The sequence below is a fragment of the Lactuca saligna genome, chromosome 8 (genome assembly GCF_052625555.1).
Source record: "Lactuca saligna cultivar CGN05327 chromosome 8, ASM5262555v1, whole genome shotgun sequence".
In the NCBI taxonomy this organism is placed as follows: domain Eukaryota; kingdom Viridiplantae; phylum Streptophyta; class Magnoliopsida; order Asterales; family Asteraceae; genus Lactuca; species Lactuca saligna.
The window spans coordinates 12,928,230-12,942,500 of record NC_136424.1 but is presented as its reverse complement, the minus strand read 5'-3'; the positions used below and the strand labels follow the sequence as shown (position 1 = coordinate 12,942,500).

Sequence of the window (14,271 nt, the reverse complement as noted above, 5' to 3'; positions counted from 1 at the left end):
ATTAGTTTCTATGTTTATTTATCTAAATTATTTGTTTAAACTAGGTAGAAAACCTGTATGGTACACGGGTTGATTAAAAAAGATTAAATATTAAAATGTAAACAATAAATATTTTTTTAAAATAAGGAATGAAAAACATATTAATTGTAAATTATTATCACATTTATTACATTTAATATTTTATATATATACATTTAATTTTATGTGATTTTAATTTTAAAAATTAAAAAATCTAAATATTGACATGTGAATTTTATTTTATTTTAAAAGTATCACAAAATGACAAGTGTCAAAACTTATAAGAAATTAACAAATTGATATTCATTTATTATAGTAGATTTAGAAAAAAAAAAACACTTTAATTTTAAAAATTTATTATTTTTCTAATTTTTCTTATAAATTCAAGATTTTTTAAAATATTAAGAATTTCATAATTGATTTTTCTTTTAAATAAACCCATATAATATATGGGTATTCCACATAGTTTGCTAATTTACTAAAAAAATTATGTTGAAAGAACTTGCTAGAAAGAAATGGCAAGTGTGGACATATGAGATTCCAATCTACCATAATCCAATTACTAAAATAAAAACAATAACTTAATGATTGATAATTAATTAAAAACAAAACAAACAAATAATCGAACCTCAAAAAATCCCAAAATTGTAGAACCATTCCCTACGATCAGCATTCTCTTTCCTCAACGATCTCCTCCGCGTCACTTTCTGTTTCCCTTCGGCTCACATTTCAAACAAAATCTCCCCAAATCACTTGTTCAAACTTTTTTCACATTCGTCTCTCATAATTCACATAATCCCACGAAAGATTCTGCTGTAATAACAAGATTTATACATACATTCAAACCCACACATGTACCAGCAGGACGAGGATAAAAGAGATCGAAGAAGAAAAAATGGCATTGGAAACTATAACTATTACAAAATGTTTGGATGTTTTAATCGGAAGTTCAAGATTAGCGACCTGGGTCCACCGCAAGACGTAATAGATGTCTTCAGATTGTATTCCACGGATGGGTCGGAGATGTTGCCGGATAAATTTTTACTGTTCTTGACGGAGTTCCAGGGAGAAGAAGGGATCACCATTGAGGATGCGCAGCAGATTATGGATCGGGTGCTCGATTTGTCAACCTCCCATTTGACTCGCTACGCTTTCACTGTCAATGATTTTTTTCATTATCTATTAGATGAAATCAACGGACCCCTAAAAACTCAGGTGGGTGTTTGTTTTCTTTCCCAAATGCTCTTCGCAACATTATAATTGCATGCATTTTCTTGGTGAAGATTTACAATTGTGTAAAATTTTGTAGCTTTTTTTTATTCATGTTCTTTAACAAGTTTTATGATCTCAGGTACATCAGGATATGACCGCTCCATTGCAACATTATTTTATATACACCGGTCACAACTCATATCTCACCGGAAATCAACTCAGCAGCGATTCTAGCGAAGTGCCAATCATAAGGGCTCTTCAAAGAGGTGTTCGGGGAATAGAACTTGATTTATGGCCAAATAATGCAAGAGATGGAATACATGTACTTCATGGCAGGTATGCATGCATGCATGCGTACGTTGACAAGCTTTTTATTTGACACATATCTGATTTTTGTAACGAAAATAGGACGTTGACAACTCCAGTAACACTTCTCAAATGTCTAAAGTCTATCAAAGAGCATGCTTTTGTACAATCTCCGTATCCTGTTATTATCACTTTAGAGGATCATCTTACGCCGAGTCTTCAAGCTAAGGTTGCAGAGGTTAGTTTCATATTAAATCCTAGCTATATATAATCATAGTAATTTCTAGTCCTTTGATGCTATGAAATTCCCTATATAGATGGTCACAAGCACTTTTGGGGATATGCTATACTTCCCACACCCGAGCGACAAAAATGAATTCCCTTCACCCGATGAATTAAAATATCATATTATTCTTTCAACAAAACCCCCCAAAGAATACCTTCCATCCAAGAACGCGCACAAAAGACGTTCATCCGTGGATAAAGATTCATCTGATGATGAGTGGGAAGATCTTAGAGTGAGCTAACATGAAATCTAATCTTTTCATTTATATTATTTAACTGACTTCGATGAATAAAGATTCAATTGTGTTTGTTTATAGCAGAGCAACAGTGATCAGGATGATGACGATGATGATACATACAGTATAAGTGACAGATCATATTTCTGTCCAAGCAGCGACAGATGCAGTGCAAGCTCTAGCACTCATAGGATGTCCGACATCCTTGGTGTTGATTATGAAGACGATGATAACGAAGATGAAAAATCAGGGCATCAAACAGCTCTCGAATACAAACACCTCATCGCAATTCATGCCTCTAAACCTAAAAAAGGAACAAGAAAAGCGTTAATGGATGAACCTGGGAAAGCTAAGCGTCTTAGTGTGAGCGAACAAGCCCTTCAAAGAGCTGCCAGTCTTTATGGAGCTGATATAGTTAGGTAAATCAGTAAGCTATCTTTTCTTTTTACGTCAAAAAAGTAACATCAAACTAAACAAAGGTTCATATGCCTCTTAGATTCACGCAAAAGTATATCCTTCGGGTGTTCCCAAAGGGAACCCGGGTTACCTCAACGAACTTTAGACCACTTACTGCATGGATGCATGGAGCTCAAATGGTCGCCTTCAATATGCAAGTGAGTTTTGAACCGGAATGTATTGAATCTCTACCTTTTTTGTTTTTAAACCAACCTGATGCTAATTTTTTTTGTAATTAGGGTTACGGAAGATCGCTTTGGATGATGCATGGAATGTTTAGAGCGAATGGAGGGTGTGGTTATGTTCGAAAGCCTGATTTTCTTATGCACAAGGGTCCTAATGGCGAAGTATTTGATCCCAAGGCAACATTACCAGTGAAGACAACTCTAAAGGTCGAATAAACCATTCTATATGTTCTCTTAAATTTCATCACCCTTTTCGACCCGCTAGCTACATATACAAAGTTTTGATTTTACAGGTGAAAGTATATATGGGCGACGGGTGGCGATTGGATTTTAGCCAGACTCACTTTGACGCATACTCACCACCAGATTTCTACACAAAGGTAAGTCATCAATCGATAGCCACCAAATAAAACATTACTGATCTAAGCAAAATTAAAGGAGTAGTACCCTTTAGACCTTTCTTAGCTACCTTGAGAAATTAAAATCTAATGGTAGAATTAATGGGATGAATCAGATAAATATGCGTGGGGTGGCGGTTGATGTGTCCAAGAAGAGAACTAGAGTGATTGTAGATGATTGGACGCCGACATGGAATGAAGAGTTCACATTCCCATTGAGGGTGCCAGAGTTAGCTTTACTTGAGATCCTTGTACAAGAATATGATGTAGACCGAGCTGACTTTGCTGGTCAAACGTGTTTGCCTGTGTCAGAGTTGAGACCTGGAATTCGTGTCGTTCCACTACATAACAAGAAGGGAGAGAAATTTAAGTCAGTAAAGCTTCTTATGCGGTTTCTCTTTGTATGACAGTGATTTTTTTTTTTGGGTCTTGTTAATTATGTATAGGGGTTGCATTCATGTTGGCAAAAATGGAAACCTTTTTCGACAATTTGATTAGTGTACAGAACAAAATATCTAATCACAGGATTTGTGAAATGCAAAGGTGAAGTTTTTAAATGATTATTGACAATTGCTTATGTCATTTTGGTTGAAATGATAAGTGTGTTGGGAATCTAATTGAGATTTCCAATAATTCGGGTTGGTAATTGAAAGCATGCAAGAAGTATCTTTGATAAAAAAAGAAGTCACTAAAACTCGGTTGTCTCATTTACAATTTTTATTTATTTATTTATTAGGTATGATACCTGTAAACTACATGGATTTATTAAAAATAAAAAATTTAATATTAATATGTAAATATTAAATATTTTATAAAGTAATTGAAAAAAGAAAATTATAACATTTATGGTTTTATCCAGTGAATGCTAAAGTGGTATCTCACAACAGTAGAGTTTTATCCATTGAATGACACATAGATTTGTCACCTCATTCAACTCTTTCATTGAACCCGTCATTGTGGATACTCTTAAATCACATAAAAATATAAAAATATATAGAATAACATATATAGTCTTACTTATTTAATTGGTAACAATTTTAATGTGTAGTCATACATTTTTCCATTACTCATGACCAAACCTCTTCTAGACACAATTTTGTTATATTGCAATTATTGTTTACCATGTAATTATGCTTACATGGGTCATTGATATCATTCCAACAAATAAATACTTTTCAAAATGCCAATTATAAAACAAGTAACACTACCATATGTGCTTTAATATAGAAATGACCACTACTAGAAAATAGTTCTTTAATGACACACAAACAATGACACTGTAATACCCATAATCTAGAAGGTAATTGTGAAAATAACTCATCTTTGCTAAAGACCAACTCGTCGAGTTTAGGGAAGGAAACTCGACGTGTTGGAGGTCTTTGGACGCGCATCTTGAGGTTCAACTCGACGAGTTGGACGCTGTTTGAGAAACCCTAATTTTAGGGTTTTGCACCATATTTAAACACCTTAAGTTCCAGGTATTGGCCTCATTTCCAGCCTCCATTTCCCCTTACCTTAATCTAGAAACCCTAAAGCCATTTTTTAGTGTGGTGAACACTTATGAGTGTGTTTTGGTGTGTTTGAAGCCCTTGGAAGGAAGTGGAGCTTAGTGCAAGGTGGTGATTCTAGAAGGAGCTTTCAGATCTCGATTCCTTGCTCCATTTCCAACATATTTTGGGTATAAAGTCTCAACCTTGCTTAATATATACTGAGATCTCCTTGTCAGGGCTAGTTTCCATGGTTTAGCCAAGTTGAGTGGTTAATGGGGTGTTATACGTCCCAAATGAGTTATTCTTTCAGATCCATCGTTCATGGGAGCTCTTGTGGCATAAAGGTGCCAACTTCATGGTCTTAAGGGCTCCATTCATCCATTAAGCCCTTCTTTTGGCCTCTTTGAGCTTTTGAGTTTCTTTTAGCCTTGTATGAGAGTAAAGTTGGAAACTTTACATGACCTTTCAACCATTAAGGCTTAGATCTGTATCCATGAGCTTTGTCTTGATGATTTGGTGCTTAATGATTAAGCCCTTAAACTCTTAAGCTTATGGTTTGGGTTTTTGACCCATTATTCTTGAGGGTAAAGTTGGAAATTTTACCCTTCCAGACGTGATTTCACTTAAGACCAAATTGGTGGAACTTTTAGTTTCGAGATTGGTGACTTAATAGATTAAGAGGTTTTTCTGACTGAAGAACTCGACGAGTTCATGGGTGAACTCGGCGAATTGGAATGATTTTTCCCGATTCTGCTGACTAAGGAGGAAACTCGATGAGTTCATGGGTGAACTCGGCTAGTTGGATCGACTTTTCGCAATTCTGTTGATTAATGGGGGAACTCGGCGAGTTGAGTCAACTCTGAGCGTTGACTTTGACTTTTGACTTATGCCTTGATCAAGTCTGTCCCAAGGGGTGTTTGAAGCAATCTGAATTGTAAATATGGGCTTAAGATAAAGCCCATCTGGGATTGGGCCCAATTTGGAAAATTGGGTCATTAGTGGGCCTTTGTGGATTCTTGTGGTTTTGGATCTTGTTGGATTTGGACTTGGGCCTTAGTTATGAATCTTGTTGGGCCAGGGATAAAATGGTTATTTTACCCCAAGTATGGATTATGGATCATGGTTTGGAACCCAATTGCTAATTGGGTGATATTTTGGTATTGTTAGCTTAGGAAGTTGTTAGTGCAGAAGCTAAGGATTTCTTGTTGTGAGCTTCAACATTCGATGTGAGTTTCCTTATTGGGTTTAGCAAGTCAAAGACACCAATGTCAGCCCATGATTATCATATGTTAGTATGCTAGTTGTCTTCATGACTCTTGCATGTGTATTTGTTGGTATGTTTTCCGGATTACGGTCCGACGCCGGGCCGGCCTATTGGATATCTATATGCTATGTATCTATGTGATTATTTCATGTGCATGTGTTATTTTGATATATGTTATTGTATGTTGGGCGGGGCCTGTTTACCGAGCTCAGCTTGATGTCGGGCGAGGCCCGATGCTAGATGGGACCCGATGACGGGCGGGGCCTACTATATGTTTATTTTATGGTATGTGGTACTCGGGGAACTCATAAAGCTTTGTGCTTACAGTTTTCAGTTTATGTTTCAAGTACTCCATTTTTCAAAGAAGGAGTTCGGGACAATCGCAACACATACACCCGTGTTTTCCGTAATATGTGATCTTTGAGAATGAACTCTAATAATTGTTTTATTTGAAATTCTTTTCAATGTTTAAAAATGAAATTTTTACCTTGGAATATATGATCTTTGGGAACTCAATATATGATCTTTGGAATATGTGATCTTTGGTAACTCATTAAGTGTTTTGATTATATATGAAAATGAAATTTTTACCTTGGAATATTAATCCATAAAATTGATTTTCATTGATTTTGTATTTGACATCTTTAATGACACAATCCAAGAATCATACTGCAAGTCTACCATCTTAGATCAATCGATAAGATCTTGGGTTTTTCTAGAGAGAGAAAGTGATTTTGAATGAGTTTCTACAAAGCAAAAACAAAAATCATTTGAATTCTAGTGAAGAAAATCGAATTTTAAATTGAATCAAGAAACAATCCGATTTCTAGAATCCAAAAACTCTCTAAAACATGAAGATCAAATAACAATGAAGAATCATCAAATAAAAAATGTCATCATCGATCAATTCTTGATCAAATCAAGAACACCAGTTCTGATACCAATTATAGCGGTGTTGACTATGATGACGACTGTGGAATATGAAATGATTTAGTGAATCATACAAGAATCATGAACATGAAGAATGCAAGAGTAAATAAATCTCGTTTAAGCTCTTATTAGTTCTTATAAAGAGTAAATAAAACCCATCAATTTTTTTGATCTCTTACTCTGTTCGTATACATTACTATTCTCTTAGCATGCCTTTCTCTTACTCTACTTACTTATCATCTTTATATTATCATATACTTATGCCTCAACATTCTACTTTCAACTAGACTCAACGGTCACATCTTATACTCTTAATCACATCCATCTTCTAAGGGACACAACAATCCATCATATTGCCAGGTAAACTCATCTGGACTTACACCAAATATAATCTCAACATATTTGCTTTTTTTTTTTTTTTTCTAGCACACATTTTCAGTTATTCCAATAGCTCCAAAGATGAACTCGATTAATCCCAAGGAATGTAGACCACGAACTGAGCCATTTCCAAACCTCAATTGTAATATGACTTTCAAAAAACACATGATCTAGGTCCTCCTTGACAAAGTAACAGAAAAGACATAAGATGCCTCAAATAGCTTATCAAGAGCTAGCTTACATCGTAACTAGTCTACTTCTATTTGTCATTTGCACTTGAGAACTGAAATTAGCAATTAGACGGGACATATCCGAAAATTGAGATACTTCCCTACCAAAATTAAACGATTTTTGTTATTACAATCAATAGCATAATGATTTGTTTAATTTGTAAACAAATCTTTCAATGCTAAGTTGCTACGCCAAATGTCCTTCCTTCTCAAAGACAATTAATGGACAAGAAAGGTTGAGTGATTATGATTTATGATTGAGTTAGCCTTCTCAAAGACGAAAGGGCATGTTGACAATCACGTGTGTCGTGTTACATGCGCGTTACCCAGTCCAGCTCCAGCCACAACAATAACACAAGGCGGGGCCCACCCAACGCCTCGGTGGTTTTAACCTGATTGAATAATACCAATGATCACGACAATCCATCCCTTCCCATCTGTCGAAGTAAAATCTACTACAAATCTCCATTGCTTGATCAATCTCTCAATTCTTATCGTCGGTCAACCACAATGTCTAAGCAGTCTTACAAGGTGTGTTTCTGCTTCCGCCGGAGGTTCCGGCTCGCCGCCACGGAAGCTCCGCCGACAATCAAGGCGCTGTTTGAGCAATACTCAGAAAACGGCATCATGAACGCGGATCACCTGCAGCGGTTCCTTGTTGAGGTTCAGAAACAAGAGAAAGCTACGGTGGAGGATGCTCAAGTAATTATGCATACCACTAGTGATATCTTCCATCGCAAGGGTTTCAATCTCGAGACGTTCTTCAAGTACCTGTTTGGCGACTCTAATCCAGCCTTTGATCCGCAATCTACGGTAATTCTAGTTTTCAGTGTCGTGATTAATTCCAAGTTGTGGAAAATCTCCATCGATTCCAAATATAGCTTATCCTAAATTTAGTCTGCGTTTGTCATTTTTCTAAAATTGGTGCTATTACCTTTCCGATTCTACCTTTCGAACTTACAAAACTCTCAAATATTTCGTCAGACAAATGATGACTTCAGATGCAGAAATGAAAAATAAACTTTCTGAAAATATGACTTCGGATTAGCATAATTTGATTGTCACGTGATACGATTTCTTCGATCTGTATGCTAATAGAACTTTCTATCTTTCAGGTTCATCAAGATATGAATGCTCCATTGTCTCACTATTACATATTCACTGGCCACAATTCCTATTTAACTGGGAATCAACTGAACAGCGATTGTAGTGATGTTCCAATCATTAAAGCACTGGAGAAAGGTGTAAGGGTTATCGAGTTGGATATATGGCCTAACTCCAACAAGGACGATGTGGATGTGCTTCATGGAGGGTATGACATATGTATATAAGAATATTCTTATATCAAGCAAATTTTCTATTTGAAATATGAGCCATTGTTCATTGATTCTTGGTTATGTTCTGTAGGACATTGACTGCTCCGGTTGCACTGAGTAAGTGTTTAAGATCTATCAAGAATCATGCCTTCACTGCATCCGAGTACCCTGTTGTAATTACCCTAGAAGACCACCTTACTCCAGATCTTCAGGCTAAAGTAGCTAAGGTGAGTAATTCTCTCATTGTTTCTCATTTATGATTCTATTAAAAACTTAATCTTGATCTAAGTGTTTTATTTTTTGTGACTAAATTGTAGATGGTTACTGAAACATTTGGGGAAATACTATTTACTCCTAAAACAGAGAGCTTAGCAGAATTTCCATCACCTGAATCTTTAAAAAGAAGGGTCATTATATCTACTAAACCTCCTAAAGAATACCTTAAAGCAAAAGAAGCTAAGCCAAGTGGAAACAGTTCACAGAAAGAGAAGGATTCATCTGTTGAAGCTTGGGGTGGTGAAATTCCCAGCTTTAAATCTGGGAGTACTGCTGAATTTAAGGAGGATGCATATGAAGATGATGATGAAGAGGAAGATCTTCAAGGTGACAATTGTGCCCCTGAATATAGAAGCATTATTGCTATTCATGCTGGAAAAGGGAAGGGTGGTTTAGACGATTGGCTGAAAGTTGACCCTGATAAAGTCAGACGTCTTAGTTTAAGTGAGCAAGAGCTTGAGAAAGCAGCAAAGACTCATGGCCCACAAATTGTCAGGTATTGCCTAATTTTTTATAAACATTTTCAAATATAAATCTTGCTAAAAACTAGCTTGCTTTAGGTTTACCCAGAGGAATGTTCTGAGGGTGTATCCTAAAGGGATACGAGTTGACTCATCCAACTACAATCCACTCATTGGGTGGATGCATGGAGCTCAGATGGTGGCATTTAATATGCAGGTTAGAAATATAATATATCTAATAATTTGTTATTTATTCTGTCAAAATTTTCATATCGATCTCTTAAACCAAACTGTGTTCCATAAGTTTGCTTATGTTTCTGGATTCATTGTGTGCTTCTTTTCTCAACTTATTGTGCAATTACAGCTACGTGGATGTTCATATAATTAGTAGTAGGTTCTTATCTGTTGAACTTTACATATAGACAAAACTTAAGATATTAAAAAGAAAATACAATGTTTTCTTGCTTTCTTCAGCCATCACATATTCACATGTCATCTTTTTGTTTGTTGCTATACTTTTTATGATCTATAATAGTATAATACTACCCTTCTTTTGGTTGTGTCAGCTTTATATCTACATAAAGGGGTTAATGTCATAATATAGTAACCAAGTCTCAAGTTTGTTCCACCTAGGTACTTTAAACTTTTTTTTGAAGAGGTTTTGCCACCCATGTTTCATTTAATATGAAATAAGGTAAAATATAACTTATTTGACCTGTTTTGACTTTTGACTATAGACTTGACAGTGACGTGGCATCATATTTGATTCAATTTCATTAAGGCTATGTTTGGCGTGCCACAACTTGCTGATAAGCTTGCTTATTTTTCGAGCCTTTTTAAGTTGTCATGTTTGGCAAACCAAAAAGTAGCTTATAAGCTAGCTTCTTAAAAAGCAAGGTTTAAAAATACGGAATCAAGCCTTGAGGCGTTTTCCCTCCGCCTCACGAGGCGTAAGCTTGAGGCGGAATAAAATAAATAAATTTTAAATATTATATAACTAATAAAAATATAATAAAGATACATAAAAAGTCATAATTAACTAGAAAACAAATTTGAAGAAATTTTTAAAGTTTAAAAAGCAATACCAAACACCCCCTTAATAACATTACCATACTACATAACTAGATAGCAACCAAGTATTAAGAATATATTAACAAAGCAAATATTGAACAAAGCTATGTCAATATAAATTAATAATTTACGATAGTCGATTAGGTTTTTTAGATCAAAAAATTACTTTTTTTGTGTTATTTAGGTAAAAAGGTAAAAAAAGTCGACAAACAGATTATATTTCTCCTCTTTTTTCATTGTTTTTTAAAAAGTCCGCCTCGGGACGCCTCACCTGCCTCACACCTCGAGGCTCCGCCTCTCGCCTCTCTTAGGGCCCGCCTCAATTAGACCATATGAGGCACCGCCTCTAGTGCGTTTTTCCACCGCCTCACCTCAAGGTGCGCCTCGAGGCGTACACGTCAATTGATTTTTAAAACCATGTTAGACTGAACGGTATCGTAGAGGGGACACCGGCGGTGTCTGATGTGGCGCCTTTTCACTGCCGGTGAACATCGTGCCGTGAAAGGGATTTCACCGCTGGTGGACCTTTACCGATGGGAAAAATGTGACTTTTGTGGTGATTTGAAGAATTGAACGTTGCCAACGGTCGGCAACAGCTACTTTTGGCATATTTTTTTTTTCTTTTTTAATCTACTATATATACAACTCACATATTCAAATAAAATTACCACACAATACACTCTCAATAACAATTGTTTCTTTGAAAATGTCTTCTTCCAACAACCCAAGCTCTTCCAAACATAATACTCCAAACGAAAATGTTAACAACGCCTACACACTTTTCGGCTACGATTCATCATCACCACCACCTTACCGGCCACAAATGGATGGTGTTCCTAGCTATTATTCACAATTCTAAATGCCCCAACAATTCCATTTCCAATCTCAACCCTCAAACCCAACCATCTCAACCCCAATTTTCATCCCAACCATTCACACCTTCAACCGAACACGAAGACAGCAACAACAACCTCAAAAACAAAAGAAAGGGAAGTCTGATCCGAGAAGATGGACACAAAAAGAAGAAGTTGAGTTAGCAAGGGCATGGGTCGACATATCTGAAGATGGTGGTATGGGAAAGGGTTAAAATCGTGATCAGTTTTGGTTACGTATCACGGAGCGTTTTTGTAGGGGAATGGGTCGAAGTCCAGATTCTCGGACCTCCGACTAATGTAACTCCAAATGGAATCTTATGAAACGCAACTGAAAATTCGATGCTTTGTTTTTTTTTTTCCCTAGGTTTTTAAATTTTAACGTCATGTGGTATTTTTAAGTTTTAGGTTTTCAATGTAATTTTAATTTTCATGTTTTTTTTTTTAAACTTTAGTATGGTTTTAAAAAAAATTAATTTTTTTCTAAAATGAAATTAAAAAAAACTCATAGGCACGACACCACACTTCGTACCTAAAAAATGTGAAAATTGTAAAAGTCTACGTGGCGTCCTTTTACCATTGGTAAAAAAAAGCATGACACCCTTTAGTCTTAAAAAACAATTTAGACTAGATTTTCAGGAGTTTTTATTTTATTTTATTTTATTTATTTATTTATTTATTTTATTAATTTGCCAAATGTACCCTTAATTAATTATAAAAAGTATATTCTTCTAAATGCCCTTTTATGTGATTTTGTATCTTCCAACGAGTTTTTAGTTTTTTCCAAATGTCATTTTTTATAAGCTACGTTATAAGCTTGTAGCTAACTTTTCAGCTATCAGCAAGCTTTTTAGATAGTACATCAAACATAGCCAAAATAATAACAAACTTTCAGTTTGAAAGGTTTAGTTTTGTTCCATTGTTATTCAATATCTACATTGGTGAAACTTTTGTACCATTATATTAAAAAAATAAAACCAAATTTAAAATATAAGATGAGTAAATTTACTAAAATTATATACATCTTCTTATATATGTTTCATGAAAGGGTTAATACTTAATACATACATAAGACCAAGGTTTCATAGCAATGTTTAATATGCTTTAATATTTTGTATAATTTTATAGAAGTTTAATCGAAAAACATTTTGCATTAGAATGCATCATATTTCTAACGTTTTATATACTTTATATATGCTTTATTCAAATTAAAAAATATATAAAAAAAAATAAATGTAAAAAGATGTAAATGGGTAAAATGAGTTTTAACTTTAAATAAAGTTATATATAACATAAGGGTTTCGTCACGTTAATAGAATATAATAGAATGAAGGAAACTGAAGACATGCAAGTGTGATTAGTTATAATTCTTTTTGTATTACAATTGTTTATAATCATGATTGTATACTTATTATATTGTTCTATTTTTGATATATTTCTATTAGTATGATTTCGTTCTTATAATCTTTTTTATGCTTTCACATTTGTTATCATATAATTAAAGTCTTATTTATGAGTTTGTATTTGTTGTTGTTACTATTATCTCTGCTTCCTATATTCTTACTGTTACTGTATTTTCTCCGTATCAGCAGAATAATCGTATTATAATTTTATTTTATTCTCTCTATCTGGAAAAAAACAAAATTACACCTGAGCTCGTATCAAGTGAAGAAATTAATTTATTGTTTACAGGGGTATGGAAGGTCATTATGGGTGATGCAAGGAATGTTCAGGGCCAATGGTGGTTGTGGATATGTAAAGAAACCTGACATTCTAATGGGATGTGATCCACATGGCAATGTTTTTGATCCTAGAGCTACATTACCTGTCAAAATGACTCTCAAGGTATATCATAAATGGGACCCACATCCACATCCACATGATAATTTTAGTAATCAAACATTTGGTGATAATTAATGGTTTCAGGTAACGGTGTATATGGGTGAAGGATGGTATTATGATTTTTCACATACACATTTTGATGCATACTCACCCCCAGATTTCTACACAAGGGTAAGTCATCCTCACCCAGGCTGTTAGAGGGTATGGAATGGAAATAATGATTGTGTTATGTATTCATGATGCAGGTTGGAATTGCGGGAGTACCTGCTGATGCAATAATGAAGAGAACAAAGGCGATTGAGGACAACTGGATTCCGTCTTGGAATGAAGAGTTTGAATTCCCGTTAACAGTTCCGGAATTGGCTATCCTTCGGATTGAGGTTCATGAGTATGACATGTCAGAAAAGGATGATTTTGGTGGCCAAACATGCTTGCCCATTTCAGAACTTCGGAAAGGAATCAGAGCGGTTCCACTGTACAGCCAGAAAGGAGAGAAGTACAAGTCGGTGAAGCTGCTTATGCATTTTGACATGGTTTAGTTTGGTTTTTATGTGTCTGCTTTCCTTGTGTTTGTCACTTCGTTGCCATGTTGATGAAGTTTTATTGTGTGTGTATATGTTGTATTTTTATCTCTTGAAGTTGATTGTATGCTAAAAATATGTGAATATATATCCGAGAACCGAGAAGTGCTGTGCTGTGCTGTAAACCCACGAGAAATGTTTTTTTTTTTTTTTTTTTTTGACGGTTTTGTTTAATCATGTTTCTATTTAGAAAAAATAAAAGGTGTCTGTCACTAGAATAATTTAATATTGTAAATATTGATATTTGTTAGGTAAATAGATTTCAAGTCAGATAACATGGCCCAGGTCATTTTTTTAATAGCAGAGTCTTTATTAATCATGTTCTAGAAAAAAAAAAAAAACAGAAACAGAGAACTACGTAGGGTTTTTAAACCAAAAAATCCAGATGCTAGAACATTTCACTTTCCTATTTTCATAGTATACATACCATCGTAAAAATAATCACATCTTCATGTAAAATTTCT

At 34.8% G+C, this 14,271-nt stretch overlaps 2 protein-coding genes across 2 annotated transcripts; both read left to right on the top strand.

The window, feature by feature from the left end:
* Positions 1-677: 677 nt before the first annotated feature.
* On the top strand, positions 678-3,590 carry LOC145011132 (phosphoinositide phospholipase C 6-like). The gene is made up of 9 exons (XM_078969774.1): positions 678-1,233; positions 1,370-1,566; positions 1,639-1,774; positions 1,854-2,054; positions 2,142-2,476; positions 2,554-2,671; positions 2,753-2,905; positions 2,992-3,078; positions 3,213-3,590. The coding sequence occupies exons 1-9, from the start codon at positions 871-873 to the stop codon at positions 3,501-3,503; spliced, it is 1,881 nt and encodes a 626-aa protein (XP_078825900.1). The 5' UTR covers positions 678-870; the 3' UTR covers positions 3,504-3,590.
* Positions 3,591-7,792: 4,202 nt separating this feature from the next.
* On the top strand, positions 7,793-13,932 carry LOC145011503 (phosphoinositide phospholipase C 2-like). Its single transcript, XM_078970233.1, has 8 exons — positions 7,793-8,201; positions 8,504-8,700; positions 8,796-8,931; positions 9,022-9,476; positions 9,541-9,658; positions 13,077-13,229; positions 13,311-13,397; positions 13,472-13,932. Exons 1-8 carry the CDS (start codon positions 7,899-7,901, stop codon positions 13,763-13,765), a joined length of 1,743 nt encoding a protein of 580 aa, XP_078826359.1. The 5' UTR covers positions 7,793-7,898; the 3' UTR covers positions 13,766-13,932.
* Positions 13,933-14,271: the final 339 nt, after the last annotated feature.

Coding starts and splice junctions, on each gene's coding strand:
- LOC145011132 (XM_078969774.1), top strand. CDS start 871: ATGTACCAGCAGGACGAGGATAAAAGAGATCGAAGAAGAAAAAATGGC. Junction 1,567..1,638: donor ATACATGTACTTCATGGCAG/GTATGCATGCAT, acceptor TAACGAAAATAG/GACGTTGACAACTCCAGTAA. Junction 1,775..1,853: donor TTCAAGCTAAGGTTGCAGAG/GTTAGTTTCATA, acceptor TTCCCTATATAG/ATGGTCACAAGCACTTTTGG.
- LOC145011503 (XM_078970233.1), top strand. CDS start 7,899: ATGTCTAAGCAGTCTTACAAGGTGTGTTTCTGCTTCCGCCGGAGGTTC. Junction 8,701..8,795: donor GTGGATGTGCTTCATGGAGG/GTATGACATATG, acceptor TATGTTCTGTAG/GACATTGACTGCTCCGGTTG. Junction 13,398..13,471: donor CCCCAGATTTCTACACAAGG/GTAAGTCATCCT, acceptor TTCATGATGCAG/GTTGGAATTGCGGGAGTACC.